Source organism: Pygocentrus nattereri, chromosome 24, assembly GCF_015220715.1.
Source record: "Pygocentrus nattereri isolate fPygNat1 chromosome 24, fPygNat1.pri, whole genome shotgun sequence".
Taxonomy (NCBI): Eukaryota; Metazoa; Chordata; class Actinopteri; order Characiformes; family Serrasalmidae; genus Pygocentrus; species Pygocentrus nattereri.
This window is the reverse complement of record NC_051234.1, coordinates 10,331,861-10,353,121: the sequence shown is the minus strand read 5'-3', so window position 1 is coordinate 10,353,121 and position 21,261 is coordinate 10,331,861. Positions and strand designations below refer to the sequence as shown.

Here is a 21,261-nt window from a genome sequence, read left to right as displayed (position 1 = left end):
TGGTTTAGCAAGCAGTTCTTCAAGGGTTCTTTAATAAATAAAATGGTTCTACTTTGAACCATGAACAGTTAAAGAACTATATGCATGATTAAATGGTTCTTTGCACAATAAAAGGGTTCTTCAGAATGTGCTGTAGATGTTGAAGTGAAGGTGTTAATAGTGAGTTTTTGCTGCAGTACCATACTCTACTCTTCTGGAAAGGCTTCTAGATGTTGGAACACCGCTGTGAGGATTTGACTGAGCATTAGTGAGGTCAGGTACTGATGTTGAATGGTCAGTTCTGGGTCAAAGGTATTGGATGAGGCTCCATCACTCCAGAGAACACAGTTCCACTGCTCCACAGCCCAATGCTGGGGGCTTTATACCCCTCTAGCCCACATTGGGCACTGGACATGTTGACTTCAGGCTCATGTGATTTCTATGGAGATCATACAAGCTGTAAATCATTTACTGCTTACTTTATTTTAAAAAAGCCATTTATAAACAAACTTTAGCTTTTTTCATTGGCAAATATTTTTATCTACCTTTCTTGTGTTTGCTAACTATTTAAGATGGTCGCATGATGGACAGTTTCAACCACCACTCAAAAACTCTCAAAGAAGTCTATAAATTACTGTAAAGGGCAGGGCAGCGATTAGAGCCAAACAGGAGATTTAAATAAAGCCGCTGAAACCTGAAGAGGTAACATCAGTCAGGACGGAAACAGGGAGCAGGATGGAAACACTGATTGCAGCTTTGTCCTGGAGGAAGTGCAGAAGAGGCACTTGATCTGACCAGAACCCGTAAATAGCCCCACATGAATGATCCAATCAATGTAAATGTCTGAGCGGCTTGGAAGAAGAGAAAAACAGGCAGACTGGCTCGTTACTCACACCAATAGGGAAGGCGCTCATTATCAGAGAGAGAGAGAGAGGGAGTGAGAAGGATTATAAGGAATGCTTTATGCTTCATTTCCAGATGAGCTCTGTGGTCATTCAGACTCATTGTTACTCAAGAGTGTGCATGTGTGCATATGTATGTCCACTGACCTCTTGAGGAGTGCCTGTGCATTTATATATCTGCTGACCTCTTGATCTCACGTGTATTAAGGGGATTACATTCAGGGCCGGTCAGGGATATATGCTCGTTGCATAATGCCCTGCAAATTAAGCAAAGGCCCACCTTCCCCTCGTGTTAAGGCTGCTCATTATTAACAATTTCAATGAGAGGATGAAGCAGAACTGTTCATCTAGGTCAAGGGTCGCAACCTAAACATTAAGAAGGGCCATTTTGTCCATTCAACAAAAATCAAACCACCTTGGGAGCCACATTTTATGTCCATTTTATTGAAGTAACGTTTTAATATCTTGGCTGAAAATGTTTGAATATGTGCTAATTAAGCAGTAGAAGACGAGAGGGAGTGTATTATGGAGAAATAACATCACAGTTGTGATTTGGTCACCTTAGGTCATCACAACAGCCATGATGTTAGAGCAATAACACACGACCTTGAGTGTTCTATTGCTTTTATACAACAATTGAATAAATAAACTAAGAAATTAATAAACTGGGCTGTGAACACGGCGTTTAATATGTTTCAATGTTTGCAGTTTCTTCCGCAAAATTACAGTTCCTTAACAAGCAGCTTGTTGCTACGTCAGAGTAATGAGCTCCGCCCACTCGCTTCACAGCCGGCAGTTTGTTCTCCAGCTCCACACAGACCAACGGGCAGTATGGGAATTTAGTGTAGGCTCATCCTCAGAGTCTGACCGGCTGTCGGTCAAATGTGTCCATTTTCTGTTTGTGGCAAAGTAAGAAGTAAAAACGTTCAAATGGCTTGAGAGTCTCCTGCAACTGTCAAAGTCCCTGCTTAGCAACGACATCTCAGTGGAGTGATACAGCGTTTGTGAGAAACCTGTGATGTTATGGCGAAAAAACAGCACAGTTAGAACGCTTCTCAACCAATCAGCTGGTGTGGCCAGAACTAACTGTTGTATAATGTGCTAGTATAGACAAAAAAATATAAACTCTGCTTTAAGCTTTAGCTCAGCTATAGCTGCTTTTCTCGTATCTCCGGCAGGAAACATTTCTGTACTGTAAGGTACTGTGTGACTGGAAAGACTGTGTGTGGCTGTTTTGTACTCACTGCTGTATTTCTCATCCAGAACATTCTCCATGTGTCTCACCATGGCCTCTATATCACTGTCCTGAGAAAGAGAGAGAGAGAGAGAGAGAGAGAGAGAGAGAGAGAGAGAGAGAGAGAAAACCTTATGATATTGTGGTTTTCTGCATGTTCCACTAAATCACCACTGATTCCATTCATCTTCAAGGGTAGGAGTCATATAATAAATAAATTGATTAAAGCAACAGTATGTAGCAGTTCCATCTTAAAATGACAGCTTCAAAATAATTTTGATGCTACATTGTCTTATAATAGTGAGAATGACATCTCATTGCCACTCTGGGACGGATGCCTGCTATAGTGCTATGTAACTTTGTAGGAGCAGCACAAGAACCTCTCACTAGAACTGCATAACATTTTACAAAACCACATCACACACCAACAACTCAGCTAGACATAAGAAGAAGCTTGATATTCCCAGCATGGACATCATGTCAGAGGCTGCAAAGAGACTGAGGAAGAAAAAAAGAGAGAGCGACCGAGAGAGCGACCGAGAGTAAATCTCATACTGGCTTTTTCTTGTTTGCGAGAACTAAAAGAGATAAAAGGATGCAGGAGAGTCTCACAGCTAATGGGAACAGTACATACATCAGTCAAACTTTCCTTTCTGCCTTAAAATAAAAAATCACATAAAAAAGGTATCAAAAAGTATTATTCAGTCCACAGTCCATACAGTCCATATGGACTGTATTCATTGTTTTTGTGATGTCACTAACCAACATATTTACATTTATCCACCTATTCAGCCTACAGCAGTTGAACCCTACCCACTCACACTGACGTTACAAGGAGTGTTGAGGCCTGGACTGCTTTCTGAATTAAGCTAAATACAGGACAGCCTATCACAGCAGAACTCATTCACATACACTGATCAGGCATAAAATTATGACCACCACCTTGTTTCTACACTCATTGTCCATTTTATCAGCTCCACTTACTGTATAGCTGCACTTTGTAGTTCTACAGTTACAGACTGTAGTCCATCTGTTTCTCTGATACTTTGTTAGCCCTCTTTTACCCTGTTCTTCAGTGGTCAGGACCCGCACGGACCCTCACAGAGCAGGTGGTGGATCACTCTCAGCACTGCAGTAACACTGACGTGGTGGTGGTGTGTTAGTGTGTGTTGTGCCGGTCTGAGTGGATCAGACACAGCAGTGCTGCTGTAGTTTTTAAACACCTCTGTGTCACTACTGGACTGAGAATAGTCCACCAACCAAAAATACCTTTGGGCAGCATCCTGTGACCACTGATGGAGGACTAGAGGATGACCATCACAAACTGTGCAGCAGCAGATGAGCTGTCGTCTCTGACTTTACATCTACAAGGTGGGGTGACAAGGTAGGAGTGTCTAATAGAGTGGACAGTGAGTGGACACAGTGTTTAAAAACTCCAGCAGCACTGATGTGTCTGATCCACTTGTACTTTCACAACATACACTAATTGTAGAACTACAAAGTGCACCTATATAGTAAGTGGAGCTGATAAAATGGACAATGAGTGTAGAAACAAGGAGGTGGTCAGAATGTTATGCCTGATTGGTGTATATTAGCCTTAAGGGCACACATAGAATCCACCTGTTTATTTCTAAAAAACAAAGAGAAGTCTGTTTTTTTGTTTTTAAAAAGTAGACAAACGCATAAGTGGCAAAATAAAATGTAAGATACGTGCAGCTTGGAGGCCGTCTGTGCTCTCAGGCTGGTTTGGGGAAACCCTGGAATGTCTCTTTTATTATGATGGGTGTTGTAAAAATGCACTGCCCAATCAGAGGAGCTGGGCTCTCTGCTCTCACCAGCTAATTATCAAACATGCAGTGGAGCAGAAGTCAATTCCAGCCCATCCTCAGGTTTCATCTCCCCTGTTTCTCGCAGCAGTGACAAATCGTTTTAATCTGGCCGGGCCCACCGCGCCGTGTGCCGCTTGTTGGAGGAGATTGGATCGCAGCTGTGAGCCGGGGGCCACGAGCGGATGGCGGCTGATCTCTCTGGAGAAAAGCTCAGGGAGATGGTCCTGCACTTTATCAGCTCAAGCATGAGGAGCGTGCTCACCGAGGAGCATCTTGGGTTCTAAGGTTAAGAAAAGGTTTATATGTAGAACCATGAACACCCAAATAACCCTCTGCATGACTAAAGAGTTCTTTGCATCATGAAAGGGTTCTTCAGACCAATGGTGAATGTGCATGAATGTGCAAAAGACGGTTCTACATAGAACCTTTTCGAAAAGGGTTCTATATAGCACACAAAAGTGTATTGTTGCAAGCTTGACATCACCGCCATAGAAGAACCCTGGCTATATAGAGCCATTTTCAAAAATATTCTATATACAGATTCTCCATCAATCTGAAGAACCCTTTCATGATGCAAAAAAACTTAATCACGCAGAGGGTTCTTTGAGTCCTCATGGTTCCATATAGAACCATTTTCTTCACTAAAGAACCCTTGAAGAACCATCTTTTTTATACGAGGGTAGAGAACAGAGTAGTCTACCATCCCTCAGTGGTCGCATTTACAGTCGTATGCAAAAGTGTGAACACAGTTAAATTAGGTGAAAATACATTCATTCTCTCCAAGGAACAAAGGCCTCATTCAGACTGACAGCCCAAATCAGATGTTGTGACATATCCAGATTGAGTTTGGAAGACGGTTAAAAACCTCATTAAATCTGATTTTTCCTGATCAGATCCAAACCACATTTGGAAGTGGTTTGAAATGCGATTCCAATAAAGATTTTTACAGAAGTGTCTCAGTCTGGACGCTCTGGACGCTCATATCGGATTTCAAAGTGTCTTTTGTATCACTCGCAATGCATTAAATGACGACGACGTCAAATCCAGAATGACAGAAGCGCTGGGATTCAAGAAGAGCTCCAAAGATTCATGATTATGAAGAGAATTCTGGAGTGTTCGGAGTAGCAGTGAAAAAGAAGACTGTGTGTAGAAATGTAGCTCCAGGCTGTGAAGGGATATTAGCACTTTTCATTCCCTTCCCAAGGAACCGAACTGTCAGCAGGCCACTGACTATTAAACAAGGTGGAAGTTCTTCCTATTTGCCAGCTTCTTAATTTAATTCTCCATTTCACCTTAAATGCTACACCTTGTATAGACACCAGAATGTAACCGTTTAAGATGGAATGGAAAATTCGCAAAACAAGCTGGTGTACAGAAAGCCGATTCCCACATCTCTAACAGGATCCTTAATTCACTTTAATGGAGAAGGAACTTAATTTAAAGTTGTTAGGTTGCTCTGCAAGCTTCAAGTGACGAGCATAGCTAGCTAAACTGTATGAGGACCAGCTTATTTACACATAGGTTCATTTTATTTTCCTGCCTGTGGTTATTTTGACGTGTTGTTTCTGTGTGAGCCTCACTGTAAACCAGCCAATCAGAGCAGAGCTCATCAATATTATTGAGCCATCCAAAAAAGTGAAAACAGACTTTTTTTAAAAAAAAGAAGAAATTTAAGAAGAAATTTCTTCCTGAGAACAATTTATGACTGAGGCACATTGTGCTTTACGTAAATAAAATAAAAGCAAAGAAAATCAGAAGAACAAATAAAAAAGTGCTCAAGAGAGAAAAACAAAAAAGTGGCTTAAAAATAATAAAACAAATAATTACGTAAAGAAGTATACATCAAAAGAAAGGCAAAAGTAAAGGTACACCAGTAACTTACTGAGGTCCGAGTGTGAAAAGGGCTAGCTATCAAAAATGGGAAAGCCTGAATTTTCAGAAACCACATAAGCAGGTCTATTTTTCATCAAAGTACTATTGTAGTTTGATGAAAAATAGCATGTAGTTACTTGCACTAATTGCTTCTGATACGCCAGGAAATTCACATAAATACAACTCCTTCATGAAACAGAAACAGAATGAAATAAGCTAAAATAAAAACTGGATAAATGTGTGAAAAAAAACAGAAATTTTAGGAAAATACCAAAGTGACTTAAGCTAGCTAACTAGCAAAATTAGCATTAGCAATGCATTTACAAGTAGGCTTATCTAAGGCTTGTTCCATCTGCAAATACTGGACCTCATTCTTGATAAAGGTCCTAAGAAAAAGTCTGTGTCAGATTCACGTTGTGTTCTTAAAGCGCATAACTGTTCTCACCTTTGTGCTCCTGAGTGTGTGTAGATTCTGTTCTTACCTAAGAACAAATCCTACATAAGAAAACACTGGTGAATGTCAGAAAACTCTGTAAGAACGTGTAAGAACGGTTGACGAATGAGGCCCATTGTTTGCATCATGTGTAGTTTTACTGTGACATTCACCAAAATAAATCAGGGTAGCCAAATAGCTACCAAACTTACCAAACAGTCTTGGCTAAAAAAAATGTTTCCATATATAACCACTGTTTGTATTATGTATATTTTAACAGATACCAAAGAAGCTAGCCAACCAGCTAATGTTAGTGGTATTGGGCAGTCGTGGGCTGGAGGTTAGGGAACTGGCCCTCTGACCGGAAGGTTGCCGGTTCGATCCCCAGTGCTGACAGTCCATAACTGAGGTGTCCTTGAGCAAGACACCTAACCCCAATTACTCCCCAGGTGCCGTGGATAGGGCAGCCCACCACTCCGGGCAAGTGTGCTCACTGCCCCCTAGTGTGTATGTATTCACTAGTGTGTATTTGGTGTTTCGCTTCACGGATGGGTTAAATGCAGAGGTGGGATTGAAAAAAGTGTCACTTATCTTTCCCAATTAAGGCTCAAGAGTCTGTAACCATTGTTTGAATTGTTTACATTTTACAATGGGGAACTTTTTGAATCAGGCTTTCTAACTAGCTAACTTTAGCAGACTAATTAGCTAACATTAGCAGTGCACTTGCCAAGTAGTCTTGGCTAGAAAAGCTTCTGTGTTTCCATCTGTAACTACTGTTTGCACTACTTACATTTTAACAATGGGGGAAAATGTTAAGAAGATATCAAAATAGGTCACACTAGCTGACTAGCTAATGTTAGTAGTGCAATGGTTTCTAGCAGCACTAGAAAAACCCTCCATGTTTAAACCATCTGTAACCACTGTTGGCATTACATACATTTTTACAATGAGGGACAATTTCAGGAACATACCAAAATAAATCAGGCTAGCTAAATAGCTAACTAGCTAACATTAGCGGTGCTAATATCACTGCTTTCGGAACAAAACCTTGTATTTCCAAAGCTTTTACTTTACAGGAGAAGGAAAAAACCTAATTTACCTTAAATTGAAGTCAATGGAACCAGACATTTTCCCAGTAATTTTGGGCCATTTCTTTTGGTCCAATCATGAGGAAATTTACACACAGTGTAAAAGGTGACAAGCATTTTCAAACTATGTCAAAAACTGAAAAACAACCAAAATGGAGATACGAGGTTTTGTGCCGACAGCAGTGATATGTTGAGCTTCAGATGCTGGTATGCTGTCCATACTGGGTGGCCAGCTAAACTAGGACCAGCCCAGCATAAAACAGCTTAGACCAGGATAGAATTCATGCTGGTGTCTGCTGGTCTTTTCAGCAGAGATGTTTCCATCTGTAACTACCATTTTCATTCAATGGGGGACAATTTTAGCAAAATATCTAAATAAATCAAGCTAGCTTGCTAACACTGGTTTAACCAAACAGGCCTGGTTAGTAAATCCTTCATGTTCCATTTTAACAATTGCATTTTCACAATGGCAGACAATCCTAAAACAATCAGGCTAGCTAACTAGCTAACATTAGCAGACTTCCTAACTAGCTAGCATTAGCAGTGCATTTACCAAGTAGTTTTGGCTAGAAAAGCTTCAGTGTTGTCATCAGTAACTTGTGTTTGCACTGCGGAAAATTTAACAATAGGAAAATGTTAAGAAGATACCAAAATAGGTCAAGCTAGTTAACTAGCCCATGCTAGTGGGCTAGAAAATCCTCAGTGTTTCCAAATGTAAACATTGGTGTTACATTCATTTTGCCAATCGCGGGACAATTTTAGGGATATACCAAATAATTATGTCAAAAACTGAAAAACGACCAAAGATGGAGATAAGGTTTTGTGCCGACAGCAGTGATATGTTGAGCTTGGGATGCTGGTATGCTGACCATACTGGGTGACCAACCACACCAGCACTAGACCAGCAACCAACTTAGACCAGGATGGAATTCATGCTGGTGTCTGCTGGTCTTGTCAGCAGGGATGTTTCCATCTGTAACTACTGTTTTCATTCAGTGGGGGACAATTTAAGGAAAATACTGTACTTAAATAAGTCAATCTAGCAAGCTATCATTGTGTTAACTAAACAGCTTTGGCTAGTAAATCCTTCATGTTCCATCTGTAACCAGTATATAGTTTTACAATGTGAGAAAATACTACAATAATCAGTCTGGCTAACTAGGTTGCTCACTAGCATTTACCAAATAAGCTTGGCTAGCAAATCCTTTGTTTCTGGACAGGAAGCACTTCTGAACACAAAGCTTTTTTAATTATAGCTCAGCAGGTGGGAAATCTTATGAGCACAATAAGGCAGTATGAGCATGACTTTATCTCTGAAAACCCACAATAATAGAGATGCTACAGCAATCTGTCTCCCAACAAGCCTCCTCTAACCTAATTATTGTGGTGGGGGATGGCAATCATCAGCATCTAAAGCCATCCTTAATGTCCAGACTGTGTGAGAGTTCAGGTAGTTGGCAATAAAGAACACAATAAGTCTCTCCCTCAGGCACTGATACACCTCAGTGATGTGCATCACTCTCCAGACACTCTAGAATGACCTTTAAAAGAGTAGTTGGGGAAAAAGTGCTACGGTTGTGAAGAATAAATGACAGCCAATGGGCACCAATTAGTGCGGCCTGTTTAGCATTTTCGCTATTAGCCACATGCACGCTTTTCCTCCAGGATTGGCCTGGAGCGGACGCCAGCGCACCAGTCTGACTCGCTTCTGTTCCAGCGAACAGCTGAAGTGATTTAGAACTCCGAATATTTAACTTTCTACCCACAGAGCTGTTAAACACTGCTTAGCACAACAAAGAGCATTCTAATTATCTCCTCCTTTAATTGGTTGGATTTTCTGTTAGTTTGTTTAGAAATAAATTATTCAGCGAAACAATCAGCTGCAGTTCCAGGGTGAAAAATCCATATGGAGTGTGCAGAAAACAGTGCATGGTATCAACGATGCAACGATATGTAACGCTAATTATATGGTGCTGATTTTTATAATGAATACAGAGACTTTATAATAACGCCTCAAATTGACATTCTTTGGGTTAATGTTAGGAAACACTGCAGTTCTGTAACTTATTTTTAAATAAGAAACAACACAAATATAGACATTTTATTTACTATCCAAAACCTCCAGTGAACCTACATGTGTCTTTTGAGTTTATATGGAAAGTTGATGATGGTAAAATAGTGGAAAATCTGAACGATGTTTTCTTTGGGGGACAATTTTAGTGCAAAACACCCTGCATGTATCCCTCTGCCATGAATATGAATTTAAAAATGCAGTTTTAGAGGAATTAAGCTCAGACATCTGAGGCCGGATTCACAAAAGATTTCTTAAGAAAAAACTTGCAAAAGTTCTTAAGACAAACACTAAGAAGTCCATAGGTTTGGGCCTCGTTAACTAACAGTTCTTGAGAAGAAATCTCGGCAACACTTTCTTTGAATGTCACGTTTGTAAGCATCTATAATCACATTTATAATATTATATAGATTATTATTATAAACATGGTTATAAATACACTTTATAGCCATGTGTATTATAAATTATGAATTGTTAATATAATGCATTATAAGTAGTGTTAATAACGTTATACTGTCAGAGCCAAAGAAGTCAGTCCCAGCTTGGAGAGCATAAAGACAAATACAAGCTTATTTACACCCTGAGATTTCCAGTATTTTATTTAGCAGTGCTGGTGCTCTTAGGGCTGCATCCTCAGGGCTTCAGTCCTGAATATTTAGATGCTAGAATTAATGCTACAATGTGCTTTTCTTAACCGGTACTTTCACTTTAAACACTGGTTTACATCGCAGCAAACCAAGTACCCATCAGCCCCTCCCCTGAACCCCCTCTGATATCACACAGAGCGTGACTATGGGGTGAAGGCCTGGAGAGGGAGAGGTGAGATAGTCGAGTGCTGTCATTGTAATTTGTTCCCTCACTGGCTCTAACATCAAACACTAGAACCTTTCACTCTGGAACACTACACTACAGTACAGTTATGCTAATTTCTGCCAGCATTCTATTGGACATGCAGTGTTAAGTTAGTGCCAAGCTAACGGTGGTGTACATTTACTGTCCCACATTGGGTAAAGCACTGATGGCAGCACTCGCTTAAAGTCTGAGATTCGAAGCCTGTAATGCGCTTTATTGTTTATGTTTAGTGTTTCAGTAAATTCTTCAGTAAAACCTTCAACTTAAAGCCTCACTGGACTCAACACTGGAGGAGGCTTTAGTACAATATGTTTCACTTTACTTAGAACCGACAACTACAACTTATGAGCTCTTATAATTTGTTATGAAGAGTACTTAAACTGTATTATGTTAATAATTAATAATGCATAATAAGCATGGCTGTAATGTGTAATGCATTTTTAAAAATATTTATAGTCATGTTTATGATGCTTTATGAATGCATTATAACAGGTCATGAATGTGTCATAGAAAGTGTTACCGAAATCTCTTCTTAAAACCCACTTATGGGGTTTTCACAAAGATTCTGACTCACCAATGTTTTCTTATGTGGGATTTGTTCTTAGGTAAGATAAGAGTCTACACACACTCAAGAACACAAAGGTGAGAACAGTTCTGCATTTTAAGAACATGTCATGAAACTGACATAGACTTTTTCTTAGGACCTGTATCAAGAACACATTTAAGAACTAAAGATATTGAAGAATAAGGCTTACAAATGCGAACGAGGCCCGATGCTCTTAAATGCAGTTCTTAAAAAAAAAAGTCTTGAAAAGTTTTACGAAGAATATTCTCTACAATCTTAATTATTTTCTTAAAAAATTCACAAGAATATCTTTATTTACTTAGGTATGCTGTGTTGCATTTTACAGCTTACCGTAAACAATGCAAGATGCATTTAAAATTTTTATGAACTGTTATTTCTGTTATTTAAATGATCAAACAAGAACAGGAGGTGATGGAGCAAGAAACAGCCAACAGGAAAAAAAATCCTCAGTGAAAATATGAAATCGTGGGGTGACGATAGAAAGCGAGAGATGAGAACGGGAGGAGTAGCAGAGGCAGAGTCCAAGTTTGACAAATTAGATGCTGAACTCTTACAGATGCGTAAGACGAGAGTGAGTCTGTCATAAAGTTAAGAAAACATTTAAAAACTTAACACTTGAACATTTAAGAACTTTTAAGAACATAAGAATTGTTCTTAGAATTAATCTTAAGATAAAGTTAAGATAAAAAATAAGAGAATTCTGAAGAAGATATTTGAAGAACAACAATTTTCGTACCTTTTTTCTTAAGAAAACTTCAAAAATGCACATTTCAAAAAGAATTTTCTTTCTTACAACACTTTCGTAAATCTGACCCCTGGTTCCTATGATCCCCACTGTTACTTGGTAACTTCTGTACAGTGAACTATTTCACATCAAACCACTCTGAATGATGTTGCTTACACAATAATCACTTAATGATCTGGGAAAAAATGGTAGAATTCCCTTAAATTACTCAGTTGACACTTTCCTGATAGTGACCTGGGGCCGGATTCACGAAAGAGTCTTAAAAAAGAAAATCTTCTTCTGAAAAAAAGTTACGAAAAAAATGTTAGTTTTCAAATAACATCTAAGAATTCTCGGATTTTCTTTTCCCAAGAGGTCTTCTTGAGGCAAGTGTTATTCCTGAAAATAAGGTGCAAAATGTTTTCTTAACCTTACGACAGACTCACTCTCATCTCAGGCTGTTAGAGCTGATGAGGTCATCCTCGTCCATCATATTTTCCAATGACGAATTTCTTCCTTATGGCAGTTTCTTCCAACATTCCCTCTAGTTCTTGCTTGCTACATTTTTCAAACACTTGATTTTTCCACCTCTGAGTGGATTATTAACAGTAATAACAGTACAAATTCAACATGTACCTCATGCTGTTATAGTACATAGTAAAATGTGATGTAATGTAATCAATGTAAGAAAACAATGAAGACTTTCTTCAGAAAATCGTAAGAAGACCATTAAGATGATCTTAAAAGAATATTTGAGAACATTTTAGTTTTTTTTCAAGAACTGCTTTTAAAAACATTCCTATGAACTTCTTGGTGTTTGTCTTAAGAGCAAGTTTTATTCTTAAGAAAGTTTGCGTGAACCCAGTCCATGAAATCTAAAGCACACTCAAGAAAAGATATAAACATCACTGACATTTAAGTCTCTCTCAGCTCATTTTATCTGACTGACAGATTTGCTTTTATCTGCTCGTCCAATGGGACGTCTCTTCCTCACCTGTCCGAATGTCTGGCAGAAACGGGCAGAGGAGGATGGAGCTGCAGATGAATCGTCTTCATCTGAGCAGGACTCGAACCCGTCCTCGCAGTAGTAAGCCTCTGCGGCCTGGGGGTCGTCAGGAATATCTGAAACAACACCAAACACGGACACATGAACACACACTCGCTTCACTGCCACTTTGCCTCATTCATCTCAAAACACTGGGGTTTTAATAGATAATCTGACCTCAGTTCTACAGGGGCTCTTCAGTAAAGAACACTCAAAACACTCTTTGCATCCCTAAAAGGTTCTTTGTATGTGTAACGCGGAGCGATAAGGCGGACGCATGTGCGGAGGTAAGCGACTTTTATTAAGGGCAAATCCAGGGTCATAGTCGAGACAGTCCAGGTTCATATAGCCAACACGGACAGATTGGGGGACAGACAATAAATAATTTGAATAAATAAATAAATAAACAGCAAACAGAGACCGAGACATCAAACACAGACCGGCAAACACAAGGGGCAAACACAGGGCTTAAATACACGGAACAATGAGGGACAGGTGAACACAATCAGGGGTGGAGTAACCAAACAGGGGGCAGGACTTAAACCAAAACAAAGGAGCACATGGACAGGACTGGGAGGGGCCAATCGTGACAGTATGGTGAAATGGTTATTCACATTGATAGAGAATGTGTTGTATACTGTTCTTTCTATAGAATCTTTTTGAAAGGGTTCTATATAGCACGAAAAAGGGTTCTGCTATTTTTACAAGCTTGACATCATAACTATAGTAGAACCATTTCGGGTGTTATATAAAACCATATACACTCTTTAAAAAGATGATTCGTTAAGAGTTCCTTTGGAATAAAACACTCAAAGAGCCATTTGCATGATTAAAGGGTTCTCTGCATTGTGAACGGGTTCTTCAGATTGATGGAGAATCTGTTGTATATGTTGTATATTGAAAAGGGTTCTATGCAGTACCAGAAAGGGTTTTTCTATTATTTCAATGTTAAGTTTGCAACAACAGAAGAACCCCTTTTGGTGCTATATAGAACCCTTTTCAAAAAGGTTCTATATAGAACCATCTAAAGCAGATTCTACATTAATCTGAAGAACCCTTATATAGAATCATGAACACTCAAAGTATCCTTTAATCATGTAAATGGTATAGAACCGTTTTCATTACTAAAGAACACTTGAAGAACCATCACTTGTAAGTGTGTACAACACAATCTCTATTTCAACATGCAGAGAACCCTTTTTCCCCCAAAACTAATTTAAATCTCAATTAAAAGTGAAATACTCATCGCACTATATCAGTGGTTGGCAACATGTGGCTCCGGAGCCTCATGTGTCTCTTTTACTGTCGTGTTGTGGCTCCTTAGCAGAATTAGGTTTGTAGGTAAGAATAAAAGAATCCTCCTTTACAGTAAAATAAAGCTCTGCTGATCGTTCAACACAGTTTAACAATTAATGGTCTTAAAAGCTGGAGTTAATGTAGAACTGCTAATTCACCCTTTAACCCTGAAGATCAGCACAGATTGCTGGTCACCATAGCAACACAGACAACAATCTCACCTGGCTAGTAGCTAGCAAAAAAACATTGATAATTTGGAGACAAATGGACTTATTTGTGTTTATAATCACTCCAGCTGGTTTCCTGATACGTTTAATCCACAACGAGAAGCTGACAAACACTAAAAAGTCACAAAGCTGCTTCAAATTTTCCCGTTCCACCTTAAATGGTCCAGCAATTACATTTTGGCGCCTCACGCAAGATGGAACAGGGTAATTCAAACAAAGAGCTGGCGAATGAGAAGTGACTTTAGCCTCATAAAAAGTCAAACAGAGGCATTTTACGAGAAACTGTTCTACTTCTACTGTGGAAACGTTTCCTGTTGGAGATGTGAGAAAAGTGGCGATAACTGAGCTAAAGCTTAAGGCAGAGTAAAGTAAGTTTGTGTTTTCATTTATAGTTTTTAGCCCATAATAGTACATATGGAGACATATTTACAACCAAGATGGTAAAATGGACATCAAATGTTAAGCCTTTGATTTTTGTTGAGAAAAAAATGTCTCTTCTTAACACTGGGGTTGCTCACCCTTGTATTAGTGGTTCATAATCAATAGTGTTTATTATTAGATGGGCTTGCATACGTTTTTAAGCAGCATTTGATTATAAAGTTAACATGCTTTATCGTTTGATTGCTTTTGCCAGTAAGAGATTTTGGTGAATTCAGACTTTTTAAATGGTTTTTCAAGTTTTGAAAAATGATTTGAGTGTTGAAAAGAGAAGCACAGGACTGAAATAGAGGGACAGTGAGGTGAGCATATGCATGTTTGTCCTCTTGTGATTTCTTGCCAAACAATCTGGTACTCGCCTTGCCCAACTGCACTAGTCAACAACTGACTCCACACCCAAAGCCTGAATCTGCCGTGAGCAATTCAGCAAAACCAAACAAGCGACAAAGTAAATCAACCCTGAAGGCTGATTACAAACCAGCACAGTACAGGACTGGCATGTGGTCAGTCGATCCATACACACACTTCAGTGACTGAGGCTTTTTTTTAGCTGCTTTACACAACAAGATTCTCCCCAGGAGGCTTACAGTAGATGTTACATTATAATCCCTCACACCTGCACTAATTTACACTGCCAGCAGGTTCTGACTCTAGTAGGAACTTAATCATCTCCAGCTGGTGTTTTATGTTTACACACCTGGGTAACCTTTGATATTAGACAGCAGACGTACAGAATTGGACCACTTTGTTTTCAGACATCATTCTGGCTCTGTAACATTCAATCAACAGGCCCGTGGTGAGGAACAGAAAAAATTCTGGCTGTTTTTTAAATAAAAAAGTTTAATGTTCTATGTAAACACTGCTTATAGTACATATGAAAAAAACAGCATTTTAGCCCCTCCCATTCAGCCTACAGCTGTTTAGTCCCACCCATTCAGCCTTCAGCAGTTTAGCCCCACCCATTCAGCCTACAGCTGTTTAGCCCCTCCCATTCAGCCTACAGCACTTTAGTCCCACCCATTCAGCCTACAGCAGTTTAGACCCACCCATTCAGCCTACAGCTGTTTAGCCCCTCCCACTCAGCCTACAGCACTTTAGTCCGACCCATTCAGCTTACAGCAGCTTAGCCCCACCCATTCAGCCTGTACACTTCCGGATACAGGAGTCCTCGAGTAAACAGTCTTTTAAATTAATGATCAACGCGTTCCTTGAACAGGGAGTACAAAGATTTTCACTAATCTTAGTTTTAAAAAGTTGCTTTGTTGAATAAACTCTAGAGGACATTCAGCACTTTTGGAGATAAATTAAACACTGCCAGAATTAGTAGATTACTTGACCTCAATCAAACACCCTTAAACATAATCAATAGTGTCGCTGAATGCTGGTTAGCACTTTCAGAGCAAGGCTGAAGAGGCGAACAGCATCAGCACATGGCGTTTCATGGCCTGCAGCAGGACTGCTGTATTGGACAGACATGATAAATTCGCAGGTGGACCGAACCTTGAATTTCACTCAGTGAAGCATGTAACTTAACCCTCACTGTGAAGCGTCTGCTCTTTACTGACATCAGGACAGGATAAAAATAAAATTGATGCACAAAATTTTTTTAGTGATGAGGCTTCGCCTTTTTCCAGTGCTTTGTTCACACAGCAGGTAAAAGTATCCCAAATCTGATTTTCTCACCAAAATCATATTTTTTTTGTTTGGCTGTTCACAATAACTTTTAAATGTGATCTATATGTGACATCAGTCTGAACAGATCAGTTCCTAAATTTACTCGCATGCGCAAAACAACAGAGCTTCATGCTGCTTCACGTGGCTCATCCAGAGGTAAACAATCACGACTGCCAACAAACTCCATTCACTCCCGGAGGATCAGCTTCCTCTTCACCAGCATCACAGGAGCCTTCACTGACAGCTATGCTCATCACCCAGAAAATGTTCAAGCTCGCTGTAAAAAGCGGGCGGTCACTTCTTTGGTTTGTGTCCTCAAAGTTTTTAAACTTTGCCTTCAGGCTTTTAACTTGACGCTGCAGCCTCGTTCTCCTGCAGCCACATTCAGACATTTCTTTCTAAATCTCTTTGAACACAGAGGATTTTGGATGAGTTTCTGCTCATTTTTGTGCAGAAAGATCAGCCTGAATGTTTAAGAGTCCCAGCAGCGCAAAATTATGAAGAATGTCAAGTCGGATTGACATAAATTTTGAATGAATTCTGATCTGGCTGTAAAAGCAAAATATAAAATATTAAATGCACTATAACTTTTCATTATTTTTTTTTCACAATAGCCATGTACAAATACAATTTCTGGGCATTCTGGAGGTCTTCAATAATTCTTCAACAGTGTGGATGAAGTATATCTTAGTAGAAGGGCATAAGGTTTACAAAACCAAAATGCGCTGCTTTTTGAGCGAGTAAACGTTTATAGAAATGTGTTTATTGTGCTTGAATGCTGTGTGTTTACTCTGTCAGCTCTGCTGGATTATTTTATATGAAGACAGCTGTAACGGTCTGTTTTTATCTCAGTGTGGTTGGCTTTGTGGAGAGGTGGGAATTGTTTTTCACAGTAGGGGGTTCTCACCCCTTCCTTTTCACCCCTCATTGCTCACTAGCAGCTCAACACACAGCCACAGCATAGTTGTCAGAGAGGCATACCTCTAATAACAGAGGAACAGAGACAACATATTATATTTGATTATACTGATTATAAGTAACTTCTGGCTGATTGGACACTAGGGGACTGCGGATAGAGGTCAAAATCAGCAAAATAAACAGCAACTGCGCATTAAAATGGGCAGAAGTGTGTCTCTGTAGAGGATACGTAACTTAAAGACACCAGGGGCGCCTAAACTTTGGCATACAGCTGTATGAGCACATAGTGTGAACTATAATTTTACACTTTTAGGTTACACAAACTGAACGCATTCATAACACAGCATTAGATGGAATTAAACCACATTAATACGGTACAAAAACCAATGAATAAGAGTCTAATCTGTGGTAAATATCACTGCACACATTTGAACAGGCTGTTGTTTATCTGCTGTTATTGACATAATTAACCTTTTCTAACATCAGTGAAATCTTTGGCATTTCATTCTTTCACGGTCTTTCAGCTTGTTTTACATGCACCACATACAGTCCAGTAAACATTACTGTCTAGTGAAATGCACAAAGTGGACCAAAGGTAAAATACACCCACAAAAGTGTTCAAAAGTAGAAGATGATACTGATGAAATTTCAGTTTCATACCAGTTTCAATACAAAATTTCCATTCAGCTGAAAACCAAAGCATTAATAATGCTGCCGATGCTCCAAAGGTGAAAAGTGCCATGTTGGGAAAGAGAAACAAAAGAACTATTTTAATTTCCATCCATCCATCCATTTTCTAAGCCGCTTCTCCCTCAGGATCGCAGGGGGTGCTGGAGCCTATCCCAGCGGTCATCGGGCGGAAGGCAGGATACACCCTGGACAGGTTGCCAGTCCATCGCAGGACTGACAGACAGATTCAGACAGTCACTCACACACTCAGACCCAGGGGCAATGTAACATGTCCAATTGGCCTGGCTGCATGTCTTTGGACTGTGGGAGGAAACCGGAGAACCCGGAGGAAACCCACGCAGACACGGGGAGAACATGCAAACTCCACACAGAGAGGACCCCGGCAGGGGAATCGAACCCAGGCCCTCCTCACTGTGAGGCGACAGTGCTACCCACCACGCCACTGTGCCGCCCATATTTTAATTTCAAACAGCTTAATAAATAATATTAAATATTAAAAAGTTCTAAAAGTATAAACCTATAATACTTCTAGGTATCTAAAGCTGAATTCCAGAGCCCTGCTTATAGTACATATGAAAAAAATGGAACATGTACAATTCTTATAAATATGTAAAGCATGTGGACGTGGATTTGGAACACTCATCTAGCAGTCTAACGTTTTTCCAGCAGGGGGCACATTTGTGCACTTTATTACCATACAAGTCACCTTATTGTGTTTCAGAAAAAACAGCTGTGAACCTACACTAGCAGGATCTAACCAACACATATGTTTACAACACATATGTTGAAAAGTTCACCAGCAAAATATATGGAGTTAAAGAATTAATCATTAAATCATTTTAAAAAACATGTAAGAGTGTATATCACGCAGCGGGAGAGGGCTGTGTTTGAGTTTCACTGTTGATCTGTTGCTGCTCAAACTGTTTGAACGCATCTGTGCTGACCAGCATGGGACAGTGAAGAACACCAACAGCAGTTTTTATCACTATTTCTAATTTTTGCTGTCATTAAAATTATTTGTTAAGTGTTACATTTTTAACACACCTGTATATTTTACTTTTAATTGAAAACCAAGTGCATCACTTTTGACCACCAAAACTTTTTGGTGGCTGACATTTTCGGTAAGCACTGTAAAAGCTGTGATTGGTTTAAAAGTAAAGCAGCTGAATATTAACAACTCACTCTATTTTTAGTGCTGATTTGGGATTAATGCTTGCTCTTTGCTCAATTTAAAGCCTGATCATAAACTGCTCTTAAACTTTGATTTAATGGAGATGAATAGGGGGAATTAAAGATGAGTGTAGGCTGGGTTAATGAGGCTGGGGCTTACTCACAATGCTCAGCGCTTTCAGACAGGCCTCCCCTGATGCACGGCTTCATTGATTTTAATCAGCACTGTTACGGCCCCACCTGAATCACTTATGCAAAAAATGTATTAGTGCTGTTTTTTATTCAGCTATGAAACGTTCCCCACAGGTCCAATCGACAGGAACGTCTGGCTGAACTTCAAGATTTTAGCATAGTATAAGATCGCTGGGACGACGGTGACGAGTCTGGCATTGCTATAGTTTTTTTTCTCCTGATTATGAGGAATAAGTTTGCAGAGAAGTTGAAACGTTTCATGTATGCTGCCAAATTGCCACCAAATATCAATTATTCACCACATGTTTCTCAGTATAGATATAAAATCCCTCATTCTAATTCCTATCAGTCACTCAAAGGACAAATCTACCATATTTTTTAAATTTCTGCATAATCTGAGTGGTTTAGATGTAAACAGAGTGGTTCAGGGTGGTTTGGTGGTTCAGATGGCTTTATAGTGGTGGTGATAGGAACCAGGGGTCGCCATGACTACAACACAAATATAGACATTTTATTGACTACCCAAAACCATCAGTGTCTTCTGAGTTTATATGGAATTTTGATGTTGGAAAATCTGAAATAACAGGTTTTCTGTGAGGGCTATTTAGTCTCACAACACCCAGCATGTATCCCTCCACCATGAATGGAGCCAAAATCTTCTCAAAACTATCATACAACAATAAGACATCAGGCAGTGTATTCACAACTAATTTATGTAATAACTTTCTGTAAGGGAGCTTTTAGAGACATTATACTCTTCAGATGTCTGGTTCCTATCACTTTCTCCTACAGTTTTTTTCCCACTTTAAAACAGTACTGTATGTTTTGGGGATTTGGAAATATGTGATTGCAAGCAAAGTGCAGAAGAACACCATTTGTGCTTCGGACCCCCACAAAAATGGGATGGATGAAAGTGATTTTTGAGATTGCGTTGAAAGACTATTCGAAAAGAACTCAGTCAAAACTGGGTGAAGGAGTGTCTTTTAAGGATGTGAGTAAATTATCTACTATTTTCATCAGTGTAATGTTCATCTTGAGACCATTTGCAGCCAAAAGACTGGACTCGACCTTGTTTTTAAGTTCAAGTTCAAGTTCAAAGTGTTTATTGTCAAACAGGTTTCCTTATATACAATGAAAAGCTTACTTTGCTCCTCGCTAAGAATGCCAAATATAACATTAAAAATACAAAAGAGTATATATACAAGCATATATATTAATCAAGAAATAACGCACTAAATATAGGCTACAAATAGAGGTTTTTAAATTTACAAGAGGTTAAGTTACAATGTATAAATTACAGTGGTATGGATAGTGCTGTGCCTTGCTGGGAACATGATTATCTGCAGCAGAAATGAGTGGTTAAGCCTGTGCGTATAACTTTCATACATAAAAGCATATGACATCCAACCCACAGCGGCGCACACGCAACATATTTTAGTGGGTTCTTCTTTCTCGATACTCAGTAAACCAGTATTATGTTTCCAAATAAGTTGGAAACAAAGCCAAATAATCAACTTAAAAACTCCACCAATGTCTTACACATTTAATTAGAACATGTCAACGAAATCCTGAACTTTTGAACTTTCTGACAATTGAAGCAGACACTAAAAGTATTTAATAAATAAACAGAATAGATAATAATGACAAGAAAACATACGCAAATGCAGAACTTTCCAACTGTCAGGGTTTACGATTCAGCTTTGCGTTCCGCACCTGCACACGAGGGTCCCTGGTGTAGTCATTAACGTTTAGCTGTAACATCAGTGCAGATAGACGCTCATTTACAGCGAGGAGTATAAACACAGGCGGTCCCTCAGTCCCTCAGCAGTGCACCGGACTACAGCTGAGAACTGAGCGGCAGCTCAGATCTTTAATGTAAAAACAGCTCACTGCAAGCGTAAAGAAAAAAGACAACTGTCTGCTGAGAGGAGCTGATAGGAGACACATTAAGGACGGTGTGTTTGAACAGAGACGGCTGAACGGAGATGGCCATAACATGTAGAGAAAATAATGGATTTTATTAGAGTTTATTAAAAAATAA

At 39.4% G+C, this 21,261-nt stretch overlaps 1 protein-coding gene across 2 annotated transcripts in view; it reads right to left on the bottom strand.

Annotated features, from left to right (window-relative positions):
* The window catches only part of nek11 (NIMA-related kinase 11), a 145,886-nt gene that overhangs the window by 29,729 nt on the left and 94,896 nt on the right, over positions 1 to 21,261 (bottom strand). For both annotated transcript variants that reach the window (XM_017683970.2, XM_037533901.1), the window contains 2 exons: positions 12,565 to 12,692; positions 2,126 to 2,186 (listed from right to left, as the gene is read on the bottom strand). In XM_017683970.2, the coding sequence (XP_017539459.2) occupies positions 2,126 to 2,186; positions 12,565 to 12,692 (189 nt within the window). The remainder of the gene's footprint in view (positions 1 to 2,125; positions 2,187 to 12,564; positions 12,693 to 21,261) is intronic.